We start from the raw sequence: 19,097 nt of genomic DNA on the forward strand, positions 1-19,097 counted from the left end.
CAGCCCATGCATGCTCTTTGGTTGATGGCTTAGCCTCCAGGAGCTTGAAGAGGTCCAGGTAAGTTGATACTGTTGTTCTTTTTATGGAGTTAGCATTCCCTTCAGCTCCTACTTTAATACTTCCCCTAACTCTGTCATTGTGAATTGTTCCATTAGGAGCTGAAACAGATTTCCTGCTGGTAGAATATGGCACAAAACATATGAAACCCAATAGTTAAAATGTGCATTTTAAAGGGGTTCTTCACTTCTGAAGACAACAGCTATGTCAAGAAGGAATAGAGGGCACGGTCAGTAATCAGAAGCACCTAAGGAACACCTGGTTTAGATATAGGAATATGTAACTTATGATATTTTGATGAGAAGTGGAGAAAGTCAATCATGCAGAAGATCTTAAGGAGAAGTCATCAGTTTCTGAGATCCTCTGTAGGCTTCTGTTGAAAAGAAAAAAAGTTAGGATATTCCATAAGATATTTAAGGTGCTCCAATAGTGATGCCAGAGTGGAAGAGTCATGAATTGTGGATAAATTACTTGAGGCACAGTTTGTAATCTGTGGTTTCAATCACCTTCTGCAACACAGCATTATAGTGGAACTTTCTCAGACCTACCACAAATATAATTAAGAAAGAGAGGCTGCTAATAAGCTTTAAAGTCTTTCACTGGAACATGCTGCCAGCTACCATTGAAACTTAACCCAACTATCCAGCCAATGATCTGCCACTTGCCTAACTCTGTACCTCTCTGCTCAGAGCAAGTCCATTTCTGTTTCCCTCCATGTCTGCTCTTCATTCTCCTGCCTCTGCTTTCTTCTTCCTGGATCAGCCTGTCAACCTGGAAGTTCTGATCCCTGCTTTCTGCCCCAGCTATTGATCATAAGTTCTGTATTATAATGACTCAGCAACACGGCATCTGATACATCTATTTGTTTACCTAAAACTTCGAAGGTTGATACAAGTAGGAATAAATGATAGGCCATCAATATGAAATACTAAAATTCTGCTAGCAGCTAACTTTCTGCTGGTACAGAATTAACAATGGAAATTTTGGAAATTTACAGAAGAGTCTGCCTCCTTTAAACAAGCAGGCAAGCTGTGGAGAGATAAGGACAGTAACCTACTCACAAATCTCTCAACCCAAAATTGTTTCTGTCTAAAAACAATTCAGGGACAAAGATGTACCATAGACAGGGGGAATGGCCAACCAAAAACCCACCCAACTTGGAAGCAATCTCATGGGCAAGCACCAATATGTGACACTATTAATGATACTCTGTTATGCTTGCAGATAAGGCCTAGCATAACTGTCCTCTGAGAGGTTCTACCTAAGAGATGACTGAAACATATGTAGATACTGACAGCTAAACATTCGACTCAGGTAGGGGACTCTAATGGTAGGGTTGGGGAAAGGATTGAAAGCCCTGAAGAGGTTAGAAACTCCACAGGAAGACCAACAGAGTCAACTAACCTGGACCCCTAGAAGCTCATAGAGACTTAGCCATCAATGAAAGAACATAAATGGGCTGGACCAAGGACCCTGGCACATAGGGCTATCTTGTAGGTCCACAGTGGATTTGATGTACCAGGTTTGATGATAGCCAGGGGTGCTACCCTCTCAGAGGACAAGGGGAGGGGAATGGGGGACACACCCTGTGAGAGGGTACTTGGAATGGGGGACAGTATTTGGAATATAAATTAATTAATTAATTAATTAATTAATTAATTTAAAAATAAAAGACCAAGAAACATCTTTATACAATGTGAAGAAAGGTTACCTGAACACAGCATGGTTGACTGAAAGAATTCTATTCTCTTCCATTTCTCACATGCAAATAATTGTGCTTCAGTGTTTAAGCACATCCAACCTCATCATCGCACATGGAATGAAACAGAAGATTGGTTGCTCCATTCTAATCGTCTGAGATATAAATGAAATAAGGAAACAAAAATTCTGTCTTTAATGGTGGTATTTTATGCCTAGGAGAAACTCATCCTCCTTTTTGTTTCAGTCTCTTTCTAATTATGTGACGTGACTTTTTTTTTCTGAGAAGAGCCTAGAATGGTTTCATCCACCATATTGTGATATTTTCAAAGATTTACCAAAAGAGACTAATAGATGAGATTTCAAAATTTTGTGTGCCCAACTTCTAATTCTGACAGTTAAGCAAATCTCTTTTTTATAGTGTAGACAATATTAAGTATTATAAAAAGGCAACAGTAAGAGAAATTTTATGTATACCTATGGGACATAGGAATATAGTGAGAAACACAGAGTTGATTTTGAGCTTTCTCTTATTGGAATTACAGGAGTCATAGTAATATATTCTAAGGGTGCTGTTACAATGTCCTATCCACAATTTTGGAACAAGTCCCTGTTTAAAGAGTCAGCCATTTCTTATTACAAAATAAATCCACATTAGAAAGTTTGTATCCAGTACAAATTAATTAGGAGGTAAATACAGAAGGTTGTAAAATGATGCTCTGGGATGGTTTCAAAATACAAAATGTTAAGAATATATTTGAATACTATTTTGAAAATGGTTGATATCTTTTAAAACTTTTGTACTCTTATAAACTGAATTACAAAATTGATATAGTCAATTAGAATCATCTTAAATGTATTATCATGCATCATGTTTAATGTATCACCTTAAACACATCCTGTAAAATTCTGTCACAACTTTGCTGCAGGAAGTAAAGAAGAAAGAAACTAAGGGTCAGAGTAAATTTTACGAACCACTGAACACTAAGTGCACAACAACTTTCACAGCCTGATGGTATCTGAGAAATAATATTAGCAGGTGGAAACAAGAGGGGAAGCTGGGGACTCTGCTGCATTCTTTGGTCTTTCATGTCTTGGCTTGTTTCATGGTGGGATGGGTACTACAATACTGTTGACAGTAATAAGTAGCAACCTTTCCAAGCTGTAGATTGCTAATGGTGAGAGTAAAATCTTTCCCAAATCCACTGCCACTGAACTTTGAAAGAACTTTGGATTCCACACTGGATGCATGGTATATTAGGAGATTAGGAACATTCCCTAGTTTCTGCTGATACCAGACTAACCAAACATAAATATCCTTCTCTGGCCAGCAAGTAATCGTGACTCTGTCTCCTAGAGATGCAGACAAGGAGGATGGAGACTGTGTCATCTGGATGTCACATATTAGGCCAATGATTGGAAACATACAACCAATATGTATGGTTAATCATGATAGAAATATTTTATCTGAATTTCCAGTTAGCACTGATTTCAAGGGGCCAAATGAATTTCCAATGACATCCTTCCTTACCTGGGATCCATAACAGTACGGTCAGCAGAAGTTGAGAGAGATACTTCATGTCTGTGTTGGGACCTGACATTGACTGACTTCTAAATAAGGTGTGATCAGACTATTAAGAAGTTCTGGTGAGTGCAGTGGACACATACAAATCTTTGGAGCCTGAACAGGGCTGGGCACAGATGGATGTAGGCTCTTTATTTTATTAACTTAACTGGGCTTAGTCTGAGTATCTTAAGCCAGAACAGAATATTGAATTTTCGCTGTGGATTTTTTCTGTCAATGATATATTTTATTATAAAATAAATTTTGGCTCATTTTTCAATATTGCTATGGATGTAAGTTTCAGTATAAAGTCCTTTGTATTTTATTAGGATTAGGTAGAGCATCATTTTTAAATGAGCAATAGTAAATATAGAATTTGGCTTCACCTCTTCTTGCAGGTCTTTTTTTTTTCTAACAGCATTTCCATAAGGAATTCTTTCATTTGAAATAATTATTAAACATAATTATCGGAAATACAAATAAATATCAAATCACTTGTCATAACCTCTCAGCACTGTTATTTTCACATTATATTAAGCATTTTTTGTCACTATCCAAAAATAACAATGTTTCTTTGCCTATATACTTTACCATCTGTGGCTGGAGACATGGCTCAGCAGTTACGAGTATTTGTTGCTCTTGCATAGGACCCAACTTGGCGTGTAAGCTCACACTCATCTGTAAGTAGAATTTAGAGGGATAATATCACCTTCTTCTGGCCTTCACATGCAGCAGCACACATGTGTTTCACTGACACACAGGCTGGAAAAACACCCAAACATGTGCTGAGAAAAAATGAATATTTTCAAAGTATTTTATTATAAGTTTGTGTTTGTGTGTGTGTGTGTGTGTAGTGTGTCTACACAAGAAGGATACATTATAATTTCTGGAATGACAAAAAGGAAGTAGGAGAAGTATGTGATTATGATTTCAAAAAAAATCGTGATAGAACCCAACCCAATTCTTACATCTTATTTCAGATCAAAAGAACGGTGATCAACAGTAAGATAATATAAGAGACCTAGATTTAATCATGTAAAAACAAATTCCATGTTGATGAATTGTACAAATAGAATTCCTTCTTGGCAATCTGTCTCCCTTTTAGGCATCCAAAATTAGCAGTTCTGCGAATCCAAAATTAGCCGCTCTTGGAGATGGAGAATCTCAGAGAAGTCTCTACAGTGTACGTTTAATTTCAGTTAAAGTGTAGAGACATTCCACAGAGACTTTTTGTTTCTAGTGTTCTTCTTGTGACAATACAGTGTCCAGAAGGCTGTGGAACAAAACAGTAAACCTTACAAGATGATTGTCTGTTTCCTTTTCCTAGCGAATTAGAATTTAGTCCTAATAAAAGCCAGACTCTCATCTGATTTATTCAGGTGATTTATAAGGTCATATTTCTTTAGAAAGACTACTCATCCATCAATTCTTGAATATGTTATACTGAAGTTGTGTTCCAAGCTATTATACTTAAAATGTCATTTTTAATAAAAGCCATCAACATTTATGCCACAATAGCCTATGTCTTGATGCTGTCTGTGGGATTTTTGTGGTCCTCAACTTACTTTTTTTCTACATACAGTGATTCAGCCAAGTAATTTTTATCTTTAATAAGGTGCCTAAAATACTACATTTTAACAGAAATTTGATTTCTAATTAAATGTATTTTGCCATTAACTATACATCATTGTGTAGTATTAGTATCCCTCCCTGATGCTGAGTAGGAACAGCAATGTTCACATCACAGGTAGCTCTGTGATAACAAAAGGAAACACCAACCCCCAAAGTATGTCATTGTTTTAAAACTATGTAGGACATTCAACAATTATTATTTTTAGGAATTTATATTACATGAGTTGGTGCCATTTTTACTATAAAGTACTACATTGTAACTTCATCCTATGATGGGAAGTATGTAGAGGACTAACACACTTAAGACACTTTTGAAACTATCTTTAAAACTTTCTTGTTAATGTTTCTTTAATGATCACATGAATTGGAGTGTGTGTACCTGTGTCTGGCTCGGAGGATATTATTTGTCTATGTGTCTCTAACTGCTAGTAGAAAAGAACAGCTCAAGTTTGGGTTTTTCAACATACGATTTGTTTTCTAGTCACACTAGTATTTTTCACTGATCATTGTGAATGAAGCTTTGTTTCTAGACTCCAAAATAGGCAATATCTAGCCCTGTCTTCATTTTGACGATTTTAGCAGAAGATGATACGACTAACTCACATCTTTCCAGTCACCATTACTAGTCTTGGAGTTTAACACTTGAAAATACACAGTCCCTAGACCCTTGAACTACTTGGCCCCCAGGAAGATCGCTAAGTCCCTGTTTAATTCCTTCAAAGTTCTCTAGGAAATGACTACACTCACAATTAGCCTGCTAGTCCTGATTATCTAGCAATTACTCTGTCTTTCGAAAAGGGGAAGAAGAATCTCTCAGAACTCTGACATCTAGTAACAGACTTTCCTGGTTCAGGAGTATCCAGTTCCATTAGAATTTCACTGTAGTCACAGTACAGGAGATGACTGGAGGGAACGCAATTGACATGAATTTTAAAATAGTAAGCACAAGGGAATAGAAAGATGGCTTATCATATAAGAGCATTTTATTGATCCAATTACCAATATTCACATGGTGGTTTACAACTATGTGTAAGCACCGTCCCAAAGAATCTAAAGCTACCTTCTGTCTTTCCTGGATACCAAACTTCCATTGGGTATATAATAAGTGGAAAAAAAGATTGGACATCCCTCATTTTCACTTTGTCCAAGAAAATTATTATTGGGATTGTGAGGGTCTCTTGAAAATCAAACACGAATTTCAAGACTTATCTGAGGGACATAACCCATTTTTTATCCACAGTGAGCTCTTTGACCAATGTGATTAGTTGTTTCCTTTATGTAATAGCACAAATAATTTAGTACTCTTACTATTGAAATAGAAATATTATCTTCATAAGAAAAATAGAAGATATTTCTTTATGAAGGAAGAAGTATATGACTAACACAAACAATAAAAGATGACCCTTCATCATCTTGAAGGGAAAGTAATCATGTAGTTAGAATTGAATGCTCAGAAGAACATATGTTACAATTCATTTGAACTCAACAACTCTAAAGCTATTATTTCTCAATGTGAGCATCTATTTAAAATTCCCTTCATTGTTTTTCTAATCTTGGATACATAATCAAAGAAGTCTTTAATGAAGGTGAGAATGATGGTGTTGTTCTTGTGGAGAAGCTAGAGACAGTCTAATTTCCTCTTGATCTCTGTTTAACTTTGAAGTTAGTAGGAGCATGATTACAATATTCTGTTAGACAAAGTAAATTTTTGATCAAACTTTTACATGAATTTCCAGACTCTGAACCTGTTGGGTTTTAATAATTAAAGTATAATTTATTTAAAAATCTGCTCAGATATTAACAAATATTATGGCATGAACTAAAGTATAAATGCATGATGCATACCAAGAATGGTGGTTGTTCAGGTGGCTAACTGCATCTTCATAAAACTCCAGTACAGGGATCTCTAAAAATAAATCATGATATATAGTTATGAACAAATGATAGTTGCTACAAAACCAGTCCCTGTGTTTCCATTCATTTAAATGGGAAATTTTCAACCCGATTTTTCTCAGTGTTTGTGTACTTTAGAAATTTCTCTGAACACACATGGGCTCCCAGCCAGTTCCCTCCCCCTGCCTGAAGCAGGTAAAGGTGACAATAGAAGAGGTACTCCTTCTTAGGTATACTTTTGTCTAGGTTGAAAGGACAGCCCTGAAAACTTACATAAAATAATATTATATGGACTCAAGGAATTGTGTTTAAGTGTGTGTGTGTGTGTGTGTGTGTGTGTGCTTGTATACAAATACACAATTGTATATAAAAACAATTAATGGGAAAAAAGGCCATGAGTTTGAAAGAGAACAGGGACAAATTTGTAGGTAGGGACTTGGAATAAGTGAAAGACAGGGAAAAAATATTGTAACTAAAATTCAAGATCACAAACAAACATAGGAGAAAAAAAATAGAAGCTGTATGGCACAACAAAGTCTACAGTTAACATTGAAAATACAATGGAACCAGTTATGTACTGCCTTGAATAGTTCAATATCTGAAACATCCTGACATGTAGAAAAACATCACAAAGAAACTCTACATAGAACATGACAGAAATCAAAATAAGGTGTCACTCATAGATTATTGCTGTTTGTGGTTCAAACACAAGCAAATTCCCTACAAATAAACCTGTACTGTGTCTCAACTTGAAACATAAGAGATACACAGATCTGTTTTGAGCTACTGACCTGATGACTCCTGATGCTGTGACTATCTCTTGGTGATTTGCATGTACCCAAAGCACAGCCTACTGACATGAGGACTTCTTCATAGTCAGGTCAAACCCTGTGTGAGTCAGCCTCACACAGATCATACACAGACATGGGTGTGCCTACTCAGCTCCTGGCATTGCTGTTGCTGTGGCTTACTGGTGGGGAAGACAGAACTGGAAATTTATTCAGTTTCCTGTAGTCAATGCTGCTTGGTCTTAGTGAAAATCCTGTTACAACAGAATTAATCATGTGGAGATTTGCTTTCAATTTTTCAATCTTAGATGCCAGATGTGACATCCAGATGACTCAGTCTCAAGCATCCCTGTCTGAATCTCTGGGAGAAAGTGTCACCATCTCCTGTCAAGCAAGTGAGAACATTTACAAGAATTTAGCATGGTATCAGCAAAAACCAGAGAAATCTCCTCAGCTACGGATCTATGTTGCAACCAGCTTGGCAGATGGTGTGCCATGGAGGTTCAGTGGCAGTGGATCTGGCACACAATATTCTCTAAAGATCAACAGCCTGCAGCCTGAAAATATTGCAACTTATTACTGTCAACAAGGTTATAGTACTCCTCTCACAGTGATTCAAGCCTTAACATAAACCACCCAGGAAAGCAGAAGTGAGAATGCTGGCTGTTGCAACTGTTCATTTTGGTATTTCCAGCTGCTCAGATGCTTAGTGTTTCACTTTGCCTGGGCTTAAAATTCAATGGGATGTTTCTGTACAGAAGTCATGGAAACTTTTCTATGTCCTAAATTCCTGTCCTTTTCCCCTGTGCTAGTATACAACAAGGTACTGCTTTACATGAGTAATAAAAAAGGAACAACAAATAAAACTGTTTATGTGTAGCAGATTTATGGATTCATTCAACATGGTTGTACACACACACACACACACACACACACCCCTCAGGTGGAGCTATTTTTGGCACGAAAAATTTGTTTATTTATATGACTAATATACTGGGCAAAAAATCTGTGAAAATAGTTTAGTGATTAAGAGCATCCAGAAGATTTGCATTTGAGACATAACACTCAATTGATTTCTAACTTTTGATAACTCAAATTCGAAGGTTCAGTCTTCCTCCCTTTGAATAAGGGAGATCCCACCAGTGTCCAGACAGGTAAGAAAACTGCAAAGAGGTGATGAAGAAAACTCAATTTAAATTGACTTCTTCAACCTGAATCAGACTTGGGGAGTCTGATCTCACTCAGTATATTCCCAAGAAATTTAAACATAGTATAGTTTGGGAAAAATGTTTCCTGATGTAATACAATCCATGGTACACAAAGAAGTGTTATTACATAGAAATTCAACCCAGGTTACATGTAATTTCTTGCAAGAATATGAGATTTAGAGGTAGGTTATCAGTACTAGGTTAATAGGTAAAGGAAAAGTCTGGCATGTTCATGATCATACAGATAATATGTTTGTCATTTTTGCCATTTGTCACATTGTTGTTAGAGCTTGGATGAGGCTCTGAGTATACAGATAATGTAAGGGTAACACATAATATCTCTTCTATTTTTCCCTTTTTGGAAGCTCTATGTTATGCCATCCATTTCTTCCCTATGCTTTACATCTCTGTGCCTATAGATAATACCTTAGTTATCATTTATTTAATAACTTTCTATTGTTGTGATAAGATATTATAACCAAAGCAATTTATCAAAAAATAATTTAATTGGGGAGCTCCCTGTTCCAGAGGATCAGTCCAAGACTAACCTGGTGGGAAACAAGGTAGCAGGCAGGCAGGGATGGACCTAATGTGGAAATTAATAACTTAAATCTTCATCTACCAATAGGAGACAGAGAGAGAGAGAGAGAGAGAGAGAGAGAGAGAGAGAGAGAGAGAGAGAGATGGGCTTGGGCTTTTGAAACCTCATCTTACACATAAAATGAAAGTGCATATATAATCTTCTCTCATTAGTGAACAAGATCAGATGGATATATTTACCTATGATTTTTGATAAACAAGATACAAATAAGACCAAACATTATTTGTCTCTTCGAGTAAACTCTATTGCTTCCAAGTGAATGTCGTTTGATTTTTCTATTCCTGACAGGAGGCATGTACTTGTAAACCTTGTTTTCAGGTATCTTCTGAAACAGCATGGTATATCCAGTGGAGTTTGGTGCATAGAACATTTTTTGGATTGTTTTTGTTGAGCATAAAAAACATAAATATGCCTTTTGGCTGGGACAGACACAGAGTTGGTCTCCTCCTGTGGAATCCTGAGCCATCTTAGAGGGGCGACTGCACTCAGAGCAGCAAGTAAGAATTCCATCTCACTCCCTAAGCCACAGAGTTACATCAGGGAGCCAGGGACACTCAGGACCCACCAGCTACTCAAACCTGCCCCTCCAGAATTCCATTTCCTTTCTGCCCCTACCTGGTCCTTTTGGCTGGAGCAGACACAGAGTTTGTCTGCTCCTGTAGTGATACTGAATCTTGAGCCATTCTAGAGGAGCAACTGCACTCAGAGCAGCAAGTAAGACGCCATCTCACTCCCTAAGCCCCAGAATTACACCTGGGAATGAGGGATGCTCAGAAACTACCAGATACTCAAACTCTACCCCTCTGGAATTCCACTTCCCTTCTGCCCCTGCCTGGTCCTTTGGGCTGGGGCAGACACAGAGTTGGTCTGCTCCTGTGGAGATACTGAATCCTGAGTCATCCTAGAGGAGACACTGCACTCAGAGCAGCAGACACTGAGCTGGTTTGCACTTGAGAGACATCTTATCCTGAGCCATCCTAGTGGAACCACTGCACCCAGAGCTGAAGGATTTCCAGATACAAGAGGTGGCCTGAGTCCCAGGAGTCCTTCAACCCAGGAGATAAGGATCATAAGACCACAGAGACATCTGGACTCTGAGGAGCTCTGCCAAAAGCAAGATAACTGGAAATAAGGACTCCAGTCTTACACAGTGAGGGCAGGTAACACTAGAGTTTACCAGATGGCTAAAGGCAAGCGCAAGAACATAAGCAACAGAAACAAAAGTTTCTTGGCATCATCAGTACCCACTTCTCCCAATATACCAAGCCCTGGACACCCCATCACATCAGAAAAGCAGCATTCAGAATTAAAATCACTTCTCATGATGATGATAGAGGATTTAAAGAAGGACATAAGTAAATCACTTAAAGAAATACAGGAGACTACAAGTAAACCTGTAGAAGCCCATAAAGGGGAAACACAGAAATCCCTTGAAGAACTGCAAAAAAAAAAAAACACAAAAAAGGAATTAAAAAAAACATTCAGGATCTGAAACTGGAAATAGAAACAATAAAGAAATCTCAAAGGGAGACAACCATGGAGATAGAAAACCTAGGAAAGAGATCAGGAGTCATAGACACAAGCATTACCAACCGAATACAAGAGATAGAAGAAAGAATCTCATGTGCAGAAAATACCTTGGAAAATATTGATACAGTTGTCAAAGAAAATGCAAAATGCAAAAAACTCCTAACCCAAAATATCCAGGAAATCCAGGACACAATGAGAAGACCAAACCTAAGGATAATAGGTATAGATGAGAGTGAAGATTCCCAAATTAAAGGGCCAGTAAATATCTTCAACAAAATTATTGAGGAAAACTTCCCTAGCCTAAAGAACAAGATGCCCATAAACATGCAAGAATCCTACAGAACACCAAATAGACTAAACCAGAAAAGAAATACCTCCTGTCACTTACTAATCAAAACATCAAATGCATAAAACAAAGAAAAAATACTAAAAGTAGTAAGGGAAAAAGGTCAAGTAACATATAAAGGCAAAACAATAAGAATTACACCAGACTTCTCACCAGAGATTATAAAAGCCAGAAGAGCCTGGACTGACATCAAACAGACCATACAAGAACACAAATGCCAGCCCAGACTACTATACTCAGCAAGACTCTCAATCACTATAGATGATGAAACCAAGATATTCCATGGCAAACCAAATTTGCACAATTACTTCACACAAACGCAGCACTTCAAAGGATAATTGATAGAAAATGCCAACACAAGGAGAGAAACTACAACCTAGAAAAGGCAAGGAAGTAATCTTCCAACAACCCCAAAAGAAGATAGCTATACAAACATAATTCTACCTCTAATAACAAAAATAACAGAAAGCCACAATCATTTTTCCTTACTATCTCTTAACATCAATGGTCTCAATTCCCCAATAAAAAGACGCAGACTACCAGACTGGATACACAAACAGGACCCAGAATTTTGCTGCATACAAGAAACACAATTCAGTGACAAAGACAGACACTACCTCAGAATAAAGTATGGAAAACAATTTTTAAAGCAAATGGTCCCAAGAAACAAACTGGAGTAGCCATTCTAATATCAAATAAAATCGACTTTCATCCAAAAGTAATCAAAAAAGATAAGGAAGGACACATCATACTCATCAAAGGAAAAATCTACCAAGGTGAACTCTCAATTCTGAACATCTATGATCCAAACGCAACAGCACCTACATACATAAAAGAAACTTCACTAAAGCTCAAAACACACATTACACCTCACAAAATAATAGTGGGGTATTTCAACAACCCACTCTCTGAAATGGACGGATCATGGAAACAGAAACTAAACCGAGACACTTTGAAATTAACAGAAGTTATGAACCAAATGGACTTAACAGATATGTATAGAACATTTCATCCTACAACAAAAGAATATACCTTTTTCTCAGCACCTCATGGTACTTTCTCCAAATTAGACCATATAATTGGTCACAAAACAGGCCTCTACAGATTCAAAAAGATTGAAATAATCCCTTGCACCTAATCAGATCACCATGGACTAAGACTGGCCTTTAATAATGACAAAACCAATGGAAAACCCACATGCACATGGAAACTGAACAACTAACTACTCAATGATGACTTGGACAAGGAAGAAATAAAGAAATTAAAGACTTTTTAGAATTCAATGAAAATAAGGACACATCATACCAAAACTTGTGGGACTCCATGAAGGCAGTGCAAAGAGGAAAATTCATAGCTCTAAGTGCCTACAAAAAGAAACTGGAAAGAGCACACACTAACAACTTGACAGCACAACTAAAAGCTCTAGAACAAAAAGAAGCAAATATACCCAAGAGGAGTAGAAGGCAGGAAATAATCAAACTCAGGGCTGAAATCAACCAAATAGAAACAGAAAGAACAATACAAAATATCAACAAAACCAGCACCTGATTCTTTGAGGAAATCAACAAGATAGATAAACCCTTAGCCAGATTAACAAGAGGGCGCAGAGACAGTATCCAAATTAGTAAATTCAGAACCGAAAAGGGAGACATAACAACAGAAACTGAGGAAATTCAAAAATTCATCAGATCCTACTACAAAGGACTATACTCAACAAAACTGGAAAATCTGGATTAAATGGACAACTTCCTTCGCAGATACCAGGTACCAAAGTTAAATCTGGAGCAAATAAACCATCTAAACAGTCCTATAACCACTAAGGAAATAGCAGCAATGATTAAAAGTCTCCCCACCAAGAAAAGCCCAGGTCCAGATTGTTTTAGTGCAGAATTCTATCAGACCTTCAAGAAAGACAAAATACCAATTCTCTTCAAACTATTCCACAAAATAGAAATAGAAGGAACACTATCCAATTCATTCTATGAAGCTAAATTACACTCATACCCAAACCTCACAAAGACCCAACAAAGAAAGAGAAATTCAGACCAATCTACCTTATGAACATCTATGCAAAAATACTCAATAAAATTCTTGCAAACTGAATCCAAGAACACATCAAAACAATCATCCATCATGATCAAGTAGGTTTTATCCCAGGAATCCAGGGATAGTTCAGTATTCGGAAATCCAACAATGTAATCCACTATATAAACAAACTCTAAGAAAAAAACACATGATAATATCACTTTATGCTGAGAAAGCATTTGACAAAATTCAACATCTCTTCATGATAAAAGTCTTGGAAAGATCAGGAATTCAAGGCCCCTACCTAAACATAGTAAAAGCATTTTACAGCAAACCAGTAGCCAACATCAAACTAAATGGAGAAAAACTTGAAGCAATCCCACTAAGATCAGGGACTAGACAAGGCTGCCCACTCTCCCCCTACCTATTCAATATAGTATTGGTAGTACTAGCCAGAGCAATTAGACAACAAAAAGAAGTCAAATGGATACAAATAGGAAAGGAAGAAGTCAAAATATCACTATTTGCAGATAATATGATAGCATACTTAAGTGACCCAAAAACTTCCACCAAGGAACTCTTAAACCTGAAAAACAACTTCAGCAAAGTGGCTCGTTATAAAATCAACTCAAACAAATCAGTAGCCTTCCTCTACATGAATGATAAACAGTCTGAAAAAGAAATTTGCGAAATGACACCGTTTACAATAGTCGCAAATAACATAAAATACCTTGGTGTGAAGTAAACCAAGCAAATGAAAAACCTGTATGACAAGAACTTCAAGTCCCTGAAGAAAGAAATCGAAGAAGATCTCAGAAGATGGAAAGATCTCCCATGCTCATGGATTGGCAGGATTAATATAATAAAAATGGCCATCTTGCCAAAAGCAATCTACAGATTCAATGCCATTCCCATTAATATGGGAACTCAGTTCTTCACAGAGTTAGAAAAGGAAATTCTCAATTTCATTTTGAATAACAAAAACCCAGGATAGCGAAAACTATTCTCAACAATAAAAGAACTTCGGGAGGAATCACCATCCCTGACCTCAAGCTGTACTACAGAGCAATAGTGATAAATAAACTGCATGGCATTGGTACAGAGATAGGCAGGAAGATCAATGGAATAGAATTGAAGACCCAGATATGAACCCACACTCTTATGGTCACTTTTTTTTTGACAAAGGAGCTAAAACTGTCCAGTGGAAAAAGGATAGCACTTTCAACAGATGGTGCTAGTTAAACTGGAGGACAACATGTAGAAAATGAAAATCGGTCCATTCTTATCTCCTTGTGCAAAGCTCAAATCTCAGTGGATAAAGGACCTCCACATAAAACCAGGTACACTGAAACTAATAGAAGAGAAGGTAGGGAAGAACCTCGAATACTTGGGCACAGGGGAAAAGTTCCTGAACAGAACACCAATGGCTTATGCTCTAAGATCAAGAATTGACAAATGAGACTTCATAAAATTTCAAAGTTTCTGTAAGGCAAAGGACACTTTCAATAGGACAAAACGACAACCAACAAATTGGGAAAAGATCTTTACCAATCCTACATCTGATAGAGGGCTAGTATCCAATACATACAAAGAACTCAAGAAATTAGACTCCAGACAACCAAATAACCCTATTAAAAATGGGGTGTAGAGCTTAACAAAGAATTTTCAACTGAGGAAACTTGAATGGATGAGAAACACCTAAAGAAATGTTCAATATCCTTAGTCATCAGCTGATTCCATCTCACACCAGTCAGAATGGCTAAGATTAAAAACACAGGTGATAGTAGATGCTGGCGAGGGTGTGGAGAAAGAGGAACACTCCTCCATTGTTGGTGGGACCACAAGATGGTGCAACCACTTTGGAAATCAGTCTGGCAGCTCCTCAGAAAATTAGACATAGCATTACCTGAGGATCCAGCTATACTACTACTCAGCATATACCCAGAATATGCTCTAACATATAACAAGGTCATATGTTCAGCTGTGTTCATAGCATCATTATTTATGATAGCCAGAAGCTGGAAAGAACCCAGATGTCCTTTAAATGAGGAAGGGATGTAAAAAATGTGGTACATTTACACAATGGAGTATTACTCAGCTATTAAAAACAAATAATTCAAGAAATTCCTAGGTAAATGGATGGAACTAGAAGTTATCATCCTGAGTGAGGTAAGCCAATCACAAAAGAACACACATGGTATTCACTCACTGATTATTGGATATTAGCCCAGAAACTTGAAGTAACCAAGATTCAACTCACATGGCACATGAAGCTCATGAAGAAGGAAGATCAAGTAGGGGTGATTTGGTCCTTCTTAAGAGTAGCAACAAGATAGTCAAGGGAGCAAATATGGAGACAAATTGAGGGACAGAATCTGAAGGAGGGGTCGACTGAAGAACATTCCACCTGAGTATCCATCCCATGTGCAGTTACCAAAGGTAGATGCTGATGTGGAAATCAGGTAGTGCATGCTGATAAAAGCCTGATATAGATGTCTCCTCAGAGGTCTGCAAGAGTCTGACATATTTAGAGGCAGATGCTCACAACTAGCCATTGAACTGATCATGGTGTTCCCAACGGAGGAGTTAGAGTGAAGATTGTTGGAGCTGAAAGGGTTTTTGGCCCCATGAGGAAAGTAACAATACTAACCAAGCAGACCTCCCATGGTCTAAACTACCAGCCTGGGAGCACTTAGGGAGGGATCCATGGCTCCAGCTCTATATGTAAGAGTGTATGGCCTTCTTGGGCATAGGTAGGAGAAGAGATCCTTGGTCTCATGAAGGCAGGATGCCCCAGGGGGTGGGAATTTGAGGGTGGCAAGGTGGGTGTGGGGGGTAGGTAGGGGTACATCCACAGAGAAGCAGGAGGAGGGGTGAGGGGATGGGGGGGTTCCTGGGTGGGAGAGGGGATGGGATAAGGGGATAACATATGAAATGTAAGTAAACATTCAATAAAAAAAACAAAAAAAGCATAAATTCATAGTACAATTTATCATGGTACCATTTAGATATACTTTCTGCCTTCAGGAGTACCAAACAGAAATCAGATCTACATTAAATGCAGTAGGAAAACACACATAATTGGATAAGGTTTTGAAAAATTTTTTTTGATAGGTTTCAGGTCATGCACATTTCTGTGAAGGCCAGCAGCATTGTAGAAGAGTTTCTCTTGTCAGGGTAATCAGGTGATCTGAGATACTAAGAAACAATTGGTTTAAGGCCATGACTGCAGAAAATAGCAAAGTTTTTTTCAGAAATCACCAGGTGCATTAAACATAGAGCCAGACCTGGGCAATACAGTATACTTTGATTTCTTCTGGCTTGATAGGGAGGAAGAACAACAGCAGAAGGAAGATTCTCATTCCAGAATGTTGATGGCAATGCAGGGTTCTAAGTCACAAGGATAACTTAAAGCAGGAGAAATACAATTTAGGGAACCTCAGACCATTTTCCAATGAACAAAATTAAAAGTTCTCTTTAGGTTATTTTTCTGCACTTTGATTTCATACCAAAAATTGCAGTTAATAGAGCAAAGAAGACAATAAAAATAGCTTGTAATCTTCACTACACTTCTCAGTGTGTTCTGTAGTAGGTGACTTTGTCCTAAATGGGACAGAATCAAAGAAAGCACACACTGAACATGGAGTTATTCAAAACATCAGGCTACACTTAAGAATCAAGATTGACTAATTTCGTAGAAAATAATTGCATCTGTATTCTACCATGGATAGCTGTAGATGCTGGCACAGGCTGAGTTAGTCAGGTGAGGCTACTCTACCACTCTTCACATAATCTACCATTTTAAATGCTAAATCTTCTTATTCTAACAAATGTTCATTTACTCTTTAAGACTCTATGTTCTATGCCATATCCTATACCACCAAATCTTCCCCAGCTTGAAAGAGAACAGAATTTTACATGAGTGAGTGTAGGACAGACGATATCAAATAAGTGGAAGACAAAAATACATAGTAATGAATTTGAAAGATGTACATTCAGGAGATTCAACCAGAGTATAGTGACTAAGATGTGTCCACATAGGTGTTATGATATTTAATATTCACGGAAGGTTGGCATAAATCCTGTGGCAAGGATTATGGCAAGCAAGTCAGTTTTATGGAGTTAGCCCACTATTTTGGATGGCTGCAAGGGGTGTGATCTGAGAGACATCGACTCCAGATCTTTTGTCTCAGGACTGATTCACATTGTTGATATAACATTCTTGCCAAAGCTACATAGCCTGATGAATCCTGGGCATTAGCCCAGTGTAATGAGCAAATTTCCTGCAGGTAAATTTGAAGATACACTTTCATATAATAATGCTTGTTAGATGACTAGATGACTTTATAAATATCTTGATTTGATTCAAATAATTTTAGGAAGAAAGTTTAAAGATATGATTTTAGTTGCTTACCAGAAAGATATTATATGTTAGAATCAAGAATAGAATGTGCACCTCCTCATATAGTAGTAAATAAAGGCTGCTACTAAGGAATACACTGAGATTTTATAAATAGCAATAAGAAGAGACATAGACTTGGGGCATATTTTAATCAAGAAAAATAAACATTCATTCTAAGTCATGTCCAAGGATGAGTCCACAGGTAGTCATCAAAGTAAGGCCATATGGAACTGTAGCTTTGAACTTATAATGAGATTATACAATGAAACACTGCTTTGAATTTATTATCAATATCCTTCTCTAACTCCATTTGTGTAACATTTTATCTGTGAGGTAAATTTTTACAAGACTTTTGTCTAAGAAGTTATAAACAGGCTGAGAGGAAAAAAAGTGTGACTATAGGGGCTCTGATCTATCAGTCACATATGTACACATGAAAATATGTATATGTAGATACAGTCTGTTTGTCTATATGTATGTATGCATGTATATCCCAATATAGGTAACTATGCATATACACTTGTTTAACTGATGAAAGAGGTTTTTGGGCCCAGCTGAATGTGTGAATTTGTGTGTGTGTATTTATGTGTGAGTGTGTGAATTTGTGTGTGTGTGTGTGTGTGTGTGTGTTTGTGTTTGTGTGTGTGCATGACTTTCTTTTTATCTCATTAATTTTTTTTTGGTTTGTCAAGAATTAAGTTAAATCATACAGAGCACATATAATTATGTGATTCTTTTCCTAATCATTTACTGTGATCAGGAGGAGTCAATTGCCAGAATCCACCAGCTCTAGCCCACAGAAAAGTAAGAGATTTTTAATGGCCAGTGGTCATAAGTTTCCTGGTCTGCCTATTTGTGCCCCAACTCAAAACTTGAATGTCTGGGCAGGAACCCAGCACTGAGTGATCAAGATATCCCATGTTTGTGATTCAGATACTTCATGTCATTATAAAACAAATTTCTGTCCTATTGTCCCTGGGCTTGTATTCTATTTAATACCAAAATATCAAAGAAATAGAGCAAAGAGGAAGGTAGCTTGTAATTAATAGTTTTGATATGCACTGATGAAAGGAACTTGGGAACTTTTTTGAAGTTCTAGGGTTGGGTTATTCTATTCATGCTGTATTGTAGATTGGGGATTAACCATGAAAGTATGCACTGACACTATTGTTAAGCACAATAACATGCTTTCATGGAACAAAAGAAATAATTGATGAATTTTTTCTATTTTAATTGAGAAGTTTGTTTTCTTACAATATATTATGATCACAATTTCTATTTGTTTAACTCCTCCCAGATCCTTCTTACTTCAACATTCTCTCCACTCTGAATATTTTTCTTTTGCTGCCACT

General features: G+C 37.2%; 1 gene segment (V, D, J or C); it reads left to right on the forward strand.

Moving 5' to 3' along the window:
• Window positions 1-7,769: 7,769 nt before the first annotated feature.
• On the forward strand, window positions 7,770-8,264 carry LOC114633889. The segment is given in 2 exon segments: window positions 7,770-7,818; window positions 7,942-8,264. Coding segments are annotated over 2 exon segments (372 nt in total).
• Window positions 8,265-19,097: the final 10,833 nt, after the last annotated feature.

The sequence above is a fragment of the Grammomys surdaster genome, unplaced genomic scaffold (assembly GCF_004785775.1).
Source record: "Grammomys surdaster isolate TR1022 unplaced genomic scaffold, NIH_TR_1.0 780, whole genome shotgun sequence".
Lineage (NCBI taxonomy): Eukaryota > Metazoa > Chordata > Mammalia > Rodentia > Muridae > Grammomys > Grammomys surdaster.